At 54.0% G+C, this 13,029-nt stretch overlaps 2 protein-coding genes across 16 annotated transcripts in view; one reads left to right on the top strand and one right to left on the bottom strand.

Moving 5' to 3' along the window:
- VGLL4 (vestigial like family member 4) overlaps positions 1–9,628 on the top strand; it is a 165,286-nt gene extending 155,658 nt beyond the window's left edge. For all 14 annotated transcript variants that reach the window (XM_087431509.1, XM_087431515.1, XM_087431518.1 and 11 more), the window contains 3 exons: positions 383–605; positions 6,268–6,391; positions 6,823–9,628. In XM_087431509.1, the coding sequence (XP_087287635.1) occupies positions 383–605; positions 6,268–6,391; positions 6,823–7,094 (619 nt within the window). In that variant the 3' untranslated portion in view covers positions 7,095–9,628. The remainder of the gene's footprint in view (positions 1–382; positions 606–6,267; positions 6,392–6,822) is intronic.
- A 76-nt stretch (positions 9,629–9,704) lies between these two features.
- Positions 9,705–13,029, bottom strand: part of ATG7 (autophagy related 7) — a 253,951-nt gene continuing 250,626 nt past the window's right edge. For both annotated transcript variants that reach the window (XM_087431501.1, XM_087431505.1), the window contains one exon: positions 9,705–11,019. In XM_087431501.1, coding sequence (XP_087287627.1) covers positions 10,987–11,019 — 33 coding nt within the window. In that variant the 3' untranslated portion in view covers positions 9,705–10,986. The remainder of the gene's footprint in view (positions 11,020–13,029) is intronic.

Genomic DNA, 13,029 nt, shown 5'->3' with positions numbered 1-13,029 from the left:
CTGAGCAAGTGGAGCTTATTACAGAAGTGCTCAGATGGGCACGTGGCCATGTGTGAGACAGGCTGCTGAGCAGAGGGCTGCCATCCCTGTCTGGATGGCCCTATAGAGCTGCCTTCAGACCCTGGTGAGGGTGCTTCCTCCTAGCACCAAGGGACTTGAGAGTCACACTGACCTGGGTTAGTGTCCTGGCTCCTCAACTTACTGCCGAGCTGTGTGACCTGAGCCTCAGAAAAACGGGGATGATAATGATATAATATTTACCCACAGCAAGGTGAAGAATTAAATGAACTAATCAGTGTGAGATGCCTGGCATGTGGTCGGTACCCCTGCATCATTCTGAGGATGCCAGGTATCCCATCTGACTGCTCATTCCTCTTTTCAGGAACAAGACTGCCAATGGAGACTGCCGAAAAGACCCCCGGGAGCGGAGCCGCAGTCCCATCGAGCGTGCCGTGGCCCCCGCCGTGAGCCTGCATGGCAACCACCTGTACGCGTCTCTCCCCAGCCTCAGCATGGAGCAGCCCCTCGCACTGACCAAGAACAGCATGGATGCCTGCAGGCCGGCTGGCATCTCGCCCACACTGACCCCGGTGGAACGGCAGCAGGTGTGCCCTTGTCCGGTGGGGTTCAGGCTGGTGGCTGATGGTGGGCACTGAGGCTGGGTGGAAAGCGCCGAGAAGAGGCCACGGGGAAGGGTTGAGAGAGGGCGAGTCCTTGGTTCTGTCCTCGGAACAAGGGGGCCGCGGTGGCAGGAGCAGGAATCCTTTTACCAAATGCCGCCTGATGTTCAGTTCCTACCTCGCCCTGCCTAGGCCTCGCCTCTTAGGACTAACGGGCCTTGGAGCAGACGGCTAATGTCTTGGGGCTCCATTTCTTTGCCCGAGGCAGGCTTGGTCTAGATTAGGTGTGTCAGCAGCGGTCTCCGGTGGTGGTCCTGTTTTTATTGGGATCAACGTAATGATCCTAATGGGAATCCTACATTTACCCATTGTAAAGTCCCACGGATGAAGTTAAATGTCAGGTTGCTTTGCTTTGGGCTGGAATCCTGTAAAGTCACAGTGATTATTGGGTCATGCTGGTCAGAAACTTGTGATTGGCAGATAAGGGTGTTTTTTATTAAAGGAAAATAAGAAAATTAAATTATTACTTAATAAACAGTTTACTTGATAGAAAAAACAATTATTTCTTTAAAAAATGGGGTTTCTGAGGAAATGAAGCATTGAGGTTTGGAATCACTGCATGAGCCCGTGGCTTTTCTCTCTGAACCTCTGGGACATGTGACCTAATAGGTCCTCAGTCAACTTTGCTTAAGACTGACGGATGGACAGCGAGCAGAGGAAGGTGCTGTGCGTGAGGAGATGCTGGGTGCAGCAGGAGGAAGGCTCAGCTTCTGGGCTCGCCCCTGCATCCCAGCAGCACACCTCTGCCACTCCTGCCTTACTGCCTGGCACAGGGCTCTGACAGCTGCTCTGCCTGGCACAGTGGCGCCTCAGCCCAGCCGGCACTGTCTGGCGCCAGTCTCTGATCTAGAGTGTAATAACTGGTTGTGGGCAGGCCCTGGGCGTTGGGGGAGGTTATACCGGGGCCTGTGAATCCCAGTAAGGCGATGAACAGTGGTGTACTCTACCTTGAAGCCAGACATCATGATCCCGGTTGTTTCCTTTGTTCATTTAACAAAACTGTGCAGACACTCGTGTATAAGGATGTGTGCTAGAGACAGGTAAAGTAAGATATGCTCTGTCTCAGGACACTCACAGTTCTAGTCTGGAGGAGAGACATGTAATCAAATAACTAAACCGTGGCATTTCAACTATTAACATATCAGTAGATAGCCCCTTATTCTAAGAAGAAGCTGGGGCCCAGTTATCATTTATTGAACATTGACTAGCGCTGCCCATGCCCTGGGCTCTCTGTAAAGCTCTGGAGATAAAGAGACGTGTGGGCGGGACACAGGTCCAGCCTGGAAGGAGCTCAAAGTCTAGTCAGGGAAATGGATGTGTAAAGAGAAGGTTACACTCTAGGGCAACAGGGGCCACAGCATAGAGGTGATTTAAGCATAAAAGGACTTTATTTCTAGGATCCAGGGAATTCAGCCCTCTGGCTACTACCACTACCCCGAGAGTCCCTCAGGGAGGAGGTGGGCTGGGATTCCACTCGAAATTTAACCTGAGCCCGTGGTGGCCTGGGGGAAGAGGCTCCCAGAGCCATCTCTGCCCAGAAGTACAGGGTGGGCCCTGCCCTACCTTTAGCTTCTATGAAGCTTTAATGTTTTCTTGGATCTTGGATTTCCATGACTTTGCAAGGCTTTTGAGGATCTTCTGGTTGGTTTTTGGTCACGGTTGCTTTGTGCAAAGTGTACTGTTGGCCACGGTGACCTGGCTTTCTCTACCATGGTCTCCCCAAACCTGCCCTAAAATGTGCCTGGCTGCCCACTCCAGCAAGAGGATCCCCTGGCCCATCGGATGTGCTGTGGAGCCATTGAGCGGGTTTTCTAGGAGTGCGAACCTTGAATTCCCACCTGCGTTCTTAAGGGATTCCTGGCCAGGATTGAGAACAAAGCCAGTGGCCATGGAACAAGCCAACAGCTTTCCTGGGATGGGCACAGTGGCTCTGGCTTCCCCAGTATGGCAGCCACTGACCTAAGCTTTAATTGAATGTTGGGCTTGGTGGTGAAGAGAAGGTTGTCAGCCTGCTCTCCTTCCCTTCCTTGCTGGTCAACGTGTGTTTCATTCACATAGTAACCATACATCCAGCTCCTTCCTGTGTCTGCGTGGTGTGACCTGGACAGTCCACTATAACCTGAGCTTCTGCTCAGACACGGACTGAGTTCTGTGCCAGCTGCTTTGCTGAGGACACAGATGAATGGCACAGTCCCTGTTCTCCAGCAGCTCAGAGGCATCCACCGGTTTCCGGGAGTTCTGTTTCACTTGTTGGCCCACTGCTATCAGGGTGGCTATTGTGGGGAAGTGTGGGTGTCATCCAGCAACTCTGAGCAAGGGAAATGATGATGGGGAGGGGGCTTCTTGGCGCAACAGCAACGTGCTGTGTTGGCGGGCAGGCAGGACAGGCGGTGCAGTGGAAGGAAGCCTTCCGCTGTATGGTGGAAAGTGTGACTCAGATCTCTGGGAACCGGGACAGGAAAGTTCCCAGAGAGGCATGTCTGGGCAGGTTGCAGAAAGTGTCACCCCATTTCATGTTTTTGTGATGGCAGCTTTGAGGGTCTAGAGTTTTCTAAAGAAAGGTACAAAAGATACCAAGAAAGTGGCCTCTACGGTAGCAGCAAATGAGGGGAGACAGGATAAGATGAAATATTAAAACCCGCGGGACAGTGAATATTGGGATTGCTCTCATATGGGGGCTCTTTCCTTTGGGCATCCTCGGCTCCTCGTGCAGCCAGAGTGGGTGGGGCAAGGGATGGATGGAGCATGAGTGACAGATTCTCATCCTGGCCCTGACACTAATTTGCCATGTAACCTCAAGCAGGTGACTTGTTTCTGGCCTTCATTTTCCTCATCTGGAAAGCAAGGGTGTTGGGGAAGGGGTGTTGGGGAAGGGGTGTTGGGCCACGTGAGCTCACAAGCACCCGCCATCTGGAAGTGTGAGGCCTGTTCTAGGTGGGTTTGTGACGCCGAAGCCCAGCTTGCACTCAGCTGGAGTTGGGGGTGAGATGCTGGAACCTGAGCTCGGAAGAGGAGGATGGTTTGGTGTGTCCCTCAAGAGCTCAGCCAAGCTTCCCTGCAGCCTGGGTTGGAACCAAGGCGCTGCCCATTTGCACATCCTTGGGTGTTCACTTCATCTCAGGTCAGGAGGCGTCCTAGAGATGATCTGAAACCACCAGTGATGAGGGAATCTCTTCACAGCGTCCCCACGTTAATCAGTTGTCCTGCCCTGCTGCCCCCCACTAGGGAGGGGGCCGCATTCTCTCCCAGGTGGCCTTTCCCGCCTTTGGACAGTGCTGACAGAAAGGCTGGACTTGGACTTTATTCTTCAGTCTGAGCTTCCCTAAATCCATTCCGTGACACTTTGCGTTTCTTTACCTTCCATGACTCTCTCCCCCAAACATGTCCCCTGACATTTGTGTTGGTCAGGACTCTGGTTGCAAGGAACAGAGACCACCCTGAGCAGTTGTCAGCGCAAAAGGCAGGGAGTCTTACTGGGAGGGCTGTGGGCGTCTCCCAGAGCAGGGGCCCGGGTACAGCCTGCTCAGGAAGGAAGGGCCGGCCTTTGCTGGGAGAGCTGGAGAGGAGGCAGGACTCGCCCTCCTCTCCTGGCTCTCTGCCCGTCCCGGTCTCTGCATCCTCTCCTCTCTGCTTCTCCACCCACACGGCCAGCCTGGCGTGGCTGTCCTGTAACTCTGGAGGTCAACTTGAATCTCTTACTGAGTCTGCCTCAAGAGTTGGCCCCAAGCCTGGGTCACATTTCCAGCCTGGCCAAGGGGGCAGGGTCACTTATGAACATGGCTGCCTTAGCCCCACCTCGTGGATGGAGGGCACGTTCCCAAGAGAGGGGAGGGAGGAGATCATGGGCTCAGGGATTAAATAGACCCTTCAAAAGAGGTGGGCTCCAAGCTGCAGGCTGTCCTCCCAGCGCGGCCTGAGTAGCAGCTGCAGAGCAGGACCCCTACAGGCCACCACAGCCAGGCTCCCTGCGCCTCATCTCAGGCAATCCTCCAACCCCTCTTCAGGTGCTGTTCTTCCTCTTTCACGCGAGAAGAAACAGAAGCTCAGCGTGGTGAAGGCCTTGCCCAAGGCCCTGCCCAAAGAGTGGAGAGCTGGCATTCGCTGCAGGCCCCCCGGCCTCAGGGCCATGTTCCCTCCTCCGCGCCATTTCTGTGCACTCTGCAGGGGGGTCACACTGACTCCTTTGGTGGCTCCCTCCCCATTGCTGACGTGTGGAACTCTGAATAAAGCCCCGAATTCTTCTTTCATATGCTTCTGCCACGCCACACCTTCCTCCGTCCTGGATGTGTGGAATTCCTCATTAGACTTCAGCCCGGGCCCTTATGTTTCATCCCAGTTTATCCTAGTAGATCCAGATTTCTATCACAGAACGTGTTTTTGTCATTCCTGTTCATTTCCCATCATGGGAAGGTTTGCTGTGCAAGCTTTTGTATCTTTATACTGTCTACTGATGGACTAAAGAAAAGGCGGGGGATGGACAGGCCCAAGTCCCCTCTGGTTGACACTGTTCTCATCATGCAGCCCTTTGGGGTGACCCTTCAGCCAGCTCCTCGCTGTCTGTCTTGGAACGCAGCACACGTCCTCCTCCATCTTGTCCTTGGGGCTGTGAGGAGGCACCTTTCCTGGCTGAAGCTGAGGAAGCTCAGTGTGGGTCCCGGATATTTTCTGTCCCAAATACTGCAGCAAGGTCTGGGGGTCCCGCAACACTCTCCAGTGCCTGCTCAGAAGTGCACGTGGTCTGGAGGAGGAGACATACTGCTGTCTTATGGGTGCACCTGGAAGGGCTGATTTACTTGCTGAATTGGGGAGGGGGGGTGGTCATAGGGTCATAGAAGGCTTCGCAGAGATGGTATTTGAAGGTTTTACAGGACGAGTGGAGTTTGCCAGGCAGACGGTATGGTGGTTATGGGGAAGGAGAGAGAGTGTGGGCAGAGCAGACCGAGCAAGGGCTGGCGTGCATGCAGTGCATACACTTGGATATATTGCCTATATTTCCATCTCCACCATCATTCATGTGGTCGTAATAGAAAATCAACCTGAGCTGGCTTTGGTTTAAGCAAAAACCCGGAGTATGTTGGAAGGGTACTGGGATGGCTCAGAGAACCCCTGGGGTGCAGGGGTGCATAGTGAGAAGGGCAGGGAGTGGGGACTTAATCGTAGGGGCTGAGGAGGCTCCTCACACACCCTCGGAGGCTCCCTCTCTCTGGATTCGCTGTGGTCTAGCAGTTGGACTCCACTGTTGAAGCAGAAGGCAGCAGACGGGCTGGACCTGGATTTGCCTGTGGTCAGGGAGGGCTCCAGGACAGGCTCACAGCAGAGCGATGGAGGGGGCTGGTGCGGGCCCTGAGTGGAGGAGCTGGGACCCCACAGAGGGGGCTTCAGGCACCAAGATGGCCGATGGCACTTGGTTCTCCCGGGCATGACGAGTGCCCGTCCGTGGTGTGGGAGGGGTGTGGAGATGCTGGTCCTGCCTCAGAGCTCTGGCAGGAATATAAGGCCGGAGGCCGCCGGCTGGGTGAGGAGGCAGAACTGCTCCTCGTCTGTCTTCTCAAGCCTGAGCTAATGCCAGCTCTCCTCCTCTCCCCAGAACCGGCCTTCGGTGATCACGTGCGCCTCTGCCAGCACTCGCAACTGCAACCTCTCCCACTGCCCCATCGCGCACAGCGGCTGCGTGGCGGCCGGGCCAGCCAGCTACCGGAGGGCTCCGAGCTGTAAGTGTCCCTGGGGTGTGGGGCGGGCAGGGGCCCGGGTGGAGGCTCGGGCTTCCTCGTTCAACATGCTTTCAAGTGGAGTTCGCCTTCCTTTTGTCTCAGACGCTGTAGACAGAATAGCTAAGCCCTGGAGCTGATTTCTTATTTAGCTTGAGAAAGTGCTTTTTTGAGCACATAGGCACCTAGCGTTGTGCCTGGCTTTAGGGGGACAGGGAATAAACACATTGGCCCTGACTTCCAGGATCTCACTCTAGTTGGGGGGACAACGAGATCTACCATTATTGAATGCCACTTTCTCGCTGAACCTGTAGCTAGCCCAGGGCAGCAGACATGTTACAGGTTCAGAAAAGTGACCTGCCCAAGTGCCCAGCTAGGCTGGCAGGTCCTCTGTCCCCAGAGCCTGACCTGTCCGCTGTCCTGCTCTCCCGCAGCCACCACCACCTGTGACCCTGTGGTGGAGGAGCACTTCCGCAGAAGCCTGGGCAAGAACTACAAGGAGCCTGAGCCGGCGCCCAACTCGGTGTCCATCACGGGCTCTGTGGACGACCACTTTGCCAAAGCCCTGGGTGACACGTGGCTTCAGATCAAGGCGGCCAAGGACGGCGCATCCAGCAGCCCTGAGTCAGCCTCACGCAGGGGCCAGCCGGCCAGCCCCTCTGCCCACATGGTCAGCCACAGTCACTCCCCCTCCGTGGTCTCGTGAAGGGAGCACTGCCCTTGAACAAGATGTCAGTCTGCATGGTTTGCCTGAGCTTTGAACAGTCAGTGCTTAAAAAATGGGGAAAAAAAAAATGTGGGGGTGGGGTGGGGGGAAGGGAAGGGATGGTTTATTCGCAAAAACCATGTTGTTGGGATTTTTGTTCTGTTTTTGTACTTGCTTGGTATTCGTACACGGGGGGCCCTCAAACATGATAGCAGGAACTGCGTGGGGGAACATCTGTCTCATGTAGCATCCTAACTTCCTGCCTTGGTTACCAAAGAAACCTCTGATGCAGGTCTGCTGCCCAGACAGGGGCCAGGACTCCATGGCGCATGCTTTCTCAGTCAAAAGCCATGACATTGGTGACCCAAATGCTTTGTGCTTGTTAATTTGCTTCTCGAGACTGGGGTGTGTGTGGCTCAGCTTCGTTGTGTGTTCGGTGCAGCCCGTGCGTGTGCGCGCTGGTGTGTGTGCGTCTACTTGAAGAGAGCAGAGAACCGTCGTGTCTGATTTGCACTATTGGAGGAGGACTCAAGTTGCCTGCCTGACAACTTTACGTGAGATGCTAGTACTCTGAGGGCAAACTGCTGGAAAACAAAGGGTTTAAGGATGACATTTCTGGCCGTTTGTGTGTTCTGTTGTTGTTTGTTTTTTAATTTAGACAAAACAGCTTTGGAAGGGGAAGTCTCATACAGGTTATAGGTCTTTCTCTCTAGATTTCAGGTGCTTGCAACTGGACTGCAGACTCCACCAATCACGGGCATTTTACCTTCTCTAAACACTGCAGTTTGTTAGGCTAGAGCTGAGGCTGGAGGATCCCATAGTGCTTTAAACGTGATGCATGTTTTAATGGAGGAAAATAGCTGGTTTCTATTAATTGTATAGACAGTAAACAAAAACCTTAATACTTACTAGCTTCTTTTCAGAATTAGTTTATTTTTGTCAGTTACAGTCCTAGATATACTTACTGCTGGTACAGTTGTGCTCTAAGATTTGTATTTGATATTCACCTTACTCCCAAGTAGTGGGGGCCGGCCGGCCACGGGCAGGCCCTGGAGACGGGCAGTTGAGTGGTTGGTCAGCCTCGTGTAGGATGCTGGAGTTTTTGCTGCAGGCTGACGTCATTTATTGTTTGCATCCCTGTCTGCTTATTACTAGCTCCCAGGGGAGTTGGGATTGGTGTCTTCCAACTGCCCTGGATGCAGAAACTGCTCCCTTTAAACTCTCTTGGCTGAACAGCAGATTACTGACAATCTGTGATATGGTATTTTGTATGCTTCCTCTTACGCTGGGGCCAAGGCAGTATACATTCCTCTGACTTTATACAGTTATTACTGCATTTATTATTGTTTGCTAGAGTAATAGCTACTAACTAGAGATTAGGTGAAGAAGCAAGCATGACAGACACAGCTGTGGGTGTTCAACAGCTGCTCCTCGTGGTAAACGCACGTTTCTACCCCCGCCCCTCCACTGCGCTACATTCCAGCCTCGCCCACCAGAGGGCTTAAGAAGTCACCTGGCCAGGTGACGCAGGTGTGACCACCTCACCTGCGAGGCATTGTGGACTCATGGGAACCCTCGAGGCTGGTTTTCAGTATGAGAAAAATAACAGGATAGCTGGTTAATTTTGAAAATTGGCACTGGGTGAAAAGGTTGAAGGATTGGCTCTTGTGGCCACAGGGTGGCTGCGGGTCTTTCAAAAGGCGCAAGAAAAGCCCTTCTCCTCTTGCCCTGCACACATTTCACTCCCACTTAACTGGGCTTCCAGGCTTTCGCAGTCAGGCCCCTATATTTTCTGTAGGAGAAATCGTTGAGAACACTTTTTTTATATAGGTAACTTTAAGACCATCATTACGCTGTGCGTAAAGAATGTACAGAGAAATTTGTAGGTATTTTTTGAAGAACAATTAATTTGTTAATGATATGTAGCTATTTAATTTTTCCCTTTCCTATTGTAATCATTCATATTTTTGTTTGGAAAAAAAAGTTGATCTTTTTTTGTTGTAGATTTTGTCTGTAAAAGTGCAGGAACACAGTTATTCTATGAGAACACTGCATCTGCCTTAATAGCCACTAGTTTGTTATTGCTACAGGCTACTGAGTGTCGCCACAGGAAAACAACCCCACTGCTGGTGGGCTCTGTGAAGAATGGGCTCCTGGGACACCCCTCTGTCAGCAAAAGAGGCCACCGCTTTGGGAGGAGGTGGTGCTGACGGCCGGGCCCCTGGTGCGCTGACCTATCTGGGATAGGCAGGACCCTGGAGGGGCCTCGGGCAGACAAGGAAGCAGAAAAACCTAACATTTCCCTGGGAAAGGACACAGCCCGGGCCTCAGGAGCACAGTGAGCTTCTTCACAGAGCCAGGCCATCTGCAGTGCGTTCTGACCGTTCTCTCCATGTTTGTAAATCTGTAATATACCATTTTCTGTGGCCTGTTTTTCCTGGAAGAAGAAGAAGAAAAAAAAGGTTTGGCAGGCCATCTTTTTTTTGTACTTAAAAGTAGCCTTAAGAACAATAATAAAGTGCTCTTAAACCACAGACTGTGTGTGTGCCCACTCGGTCCTAGAGTGACAGTGCCGGGCTGGGCAGGGCCTTCTCTGGGAGGCCCCGGGGAGGGTGGGGTAGGCTCAGCGGCCCTGCACCTATGTATGGCGGTGTCCCTATTTAAGCCCCACATAGGCTGGAAAACTAATTCTAATTTTAACTCTAGGAGAGGCATCATTTAAAACCTAACCTACAGCAGTCCTACTCGTGTAAAAGAGTCAGCCTCCACTTTGATTCCAGACCTGAGACAAAAGATGACACCATAGGAATAAAAGCGTGGAGAGGGCACCTCCCTCTCCTGGGTTTCCACAGCCACCTTTGCGGGTGTCTCAGACGAGCAACCCCAGGATAAGGAGGAAAACCAGCCTGAGTGACCTGCAGCGGAGCCTGTCTGAACCCTCCCACCGTCCAAGGGACACCTGGCCACAGACTGAGGCAGACACAGACGGCATCGGGAGCTCCAAGCCACCAATAGGGAGGACCCTGGCGGGGGGTGGGGGTGGGGTAGGGGAAGCAGCCCTTGCTCTGAGGCCTTCTCTGGGCTGCGGGTGTCCGGGGGGGGTGGCAGGAGGGGCCCCACCTGGGCAGTTGCCAGCACCTGGCTCTGAGGCCTGTCTGTCTGTCTCGGGCTCTTCCACCAGCTCAAGGCAGCAGCAGCAACTTCTCTCCTCCCCTGAGCAGGGAGGCTTCGGTGCTGCGCCCACAGCTGAGGACAGGCTGGGAGGTGGAGGCGCTGTTTGGGCAGCAGACTCGGCCCTTGGTGGAGTTCTGGGTTCACTAGGAAGAGCACGGTCCTGTCCATCCCGCAGGAAGCTCAGCTTTCCTTGCTTGCCTCCCTCTCCAGCAGGCCGGGCTGACGGAGAGCTCACAGGGAACCCCAGCCCTCATCGGTGCCCAGGGACTCGGGTGCTGCTGCCCACAGTGGCTACTGGAAGGAGCTGGTTTCTCACTTCCCCTTTTGGTCTATGTTGGGCCTCTTCTCAGTGCTACCCCATGGGGGTGAAGGCAGGAAGGATCCTGGGAGGTTTACTATCAAACAACAGTTGTGACAACAGAGAAAAGAACTGCTCATGGAGGGAATCAAGTCCCAGATAAACGGCAATGCCAAAGCCAAGGTTATTATTTAGCTCAGAACTGGTGGGATCATGAATCATGAGAAATGGAGAACGCCAGAAGGTCCTGGACAGCGGAGGGAGGCTCCAGTCCTCAAGATGTGGAGAGGAGGGGACCAGAAAAGTTGGAGGGGCACAAGGCCCAGAATCGCCAGTCCTGGGGGTGGCAGTCCTGCTCCGGGGTTGTGAGCTCCTCGGCAGGCAGCCAGGGAGAAGCCGGCCACGCGAGGGTGGGCCATGTCAGACGGTCTCATCGTCGCTCATGTCCCAGATCTGCGTGGAGAAGGGGGAGACGTTCAGAGGGTTCACTTGCCTGGTGGTGCCCACTGATGCTGTCTCAAATCACGCAGTTGTGATAACAAGCAAAAGAAACGGCTCCCATGTGTAGATGACACGCTGTGTGCCTCACAACTCCCGTGTCACTAAGGGATTGACACCTCCATTTCTTGTGTAATGAAACCAAATCGCAGAGAAGTTGTTCAGTCACTTACCCAAGGCCTCTCTGGTAAGTGAGCTAACCAGGGTCTGAGCTGGGATTCAGACTGGGGTGTGTGAACACCTCCTCACCTCTCCAGCATCCGCTGCAGGGTGGCCATGCCTGCCCCAGCCCGTCCCTGCTCACTCTTGTTTCAGTAGCACTGACCACTACCCCAAATCATCCTCGTTAATCACCTCCTTCCTACTGCCCATCCGCCCTCCCTGGGGGCAGGGATTCTGGCTTGTGCACTTGCTGAAGGGGGCCCAGCCTGCCTGCGCACACACATCCCGCCTCAGCAGGCTCCCACCCCCAGGAGGACTGCTCCATTGTCCATGTGAATTGTGGGTCCAGGTGCCAGCTGGACTAAAGACCACATGCCCGGGCAAAAGCTAAAGAGCTGGCTGTCCCTCAAGAGTAAGCCCTCTCCCCACCAACCCTGGGGGGCCTGGGGCAGGACAGTGGCGACAGCCAGATCCTGCCTGTGGCCCTCAGTGTGCATCCTTGGGGAGCCTGAGACTTCTCAGTCTGACCCAGGGGTGGAGGGGGCATGAATATGGGGAGAACGGGGCCCCCCACGGCATTGCTGTGAAGAGGAAGGAGTGAAGGGGAGGGGAGGCCCTGCCCAGCTGGCCCAGATAGGCCTGGCTCTGTGGCCATCAGCAGAAATCCCCAGGAGGGAGCTAGAGGCCAGCATGGCGGCCCCTGGGGCTCCTCTCACCCCGGGCTCCCTGGGGGCGCTGGTCCCTGACCTTATGCTTTCAGACTTTCAAAATTCCTAGAATTGGTTGCAAAAGGCCACCTCAACACCAGCAGAGCTGAGAGAAGGAACATTGTGTTTACATGACGCTGGCCAGGGGAGACGGGGAGGCCTGGCCAAGGTAAATATCAACACCAGCTTGGCTTTCAAAGTCAAGGCTGTGGAAAATAAACAGAGAAGGAAATTTCCTCTCTCCTGAGGACCCCGGCTACCCGGGCTGAGGTCTGGTAGTGGGTATGCCTTTCACACACACCCCCCCCAATTCTGCATGGACCCTACTGTCCCAGCACATTAGGATGGGGTGGCAAAGACCCAGATGCCTGCAGGAGTAGGAATGGAGTGTGGAGAAGCCAGGTCTAGGGTCCAGCAACCTGAGTGTGGCGAGGCAGGCCCTGCCCTTCTCTGGGCCCAGCTCCCCACCCACCTCATCCTCAGCATGGCTTGAACCTCCTGGGCCTGCCCCTTGGGTGGGATTCAGCAATAGGGGGCAGGATGGCCGCAAGGCTGTGTTTCAAATGAAGGCTGCACTTAGGAGCCCCTGTAGCTGATGATCTTCCAGTTCTCTCCATCTGAGTGGGGAAACCAGCCACCAGAGGGTTCACCAGCACGGTTCATCATTTCTTTCACTCAGCCCCTCAATGAACACACATTTATGGAGCCCCTCACTGTGCCACGGGCACGCAGACCTGGTGCAAAGGCTCCCTCATTCTTGGGGGCCAGCCCGGTGGCGCAAGTGGTTGAATGCAATCCACCGAGGCGGCCCGGGGTTCACCAGTTCGGATCCCGGGCGCGCAGTGATGCACTGATGCATTGGGAAGCCATGCTGTGGTGGCATCCCATATAAAGTGGAGGAAGATGGGCACGGATGTTAGCCCAGGGCCAGTCTTCCTCAGCAAAAACAGGAGGATTGGCAGATGTTAGCTCAGGGCTGATCTTCCTCACCAAAAAAAAAAAAAAAAAAAGTTCATCTCCTAAGGAAGAGACAAATGATCTCTTTTTATAGATGATTTTCAAGTACAGCTAGAAAATAAATGCTAAGATGGATACA

The sequence above is a fragment of the Ceratotherium simum genome, chromosome 5, assembly GCF_057802395.1.
Source record: "Ceratotherium simum simum isolate JZ-2026a chromosome 5, ASM5780239v1, whole genome shotgun sequence".
NCBI lineage: Eukaryota > Metazoa > Chordata > Mammalia > Perissodactyla > Rhinocerotidae > Ceratotherium > Ceratotherium simum.
Note: the sequence above shows the minus strand (reverse complement) of the source record. Positions and strands in the feature narration are given on the sequence as shown.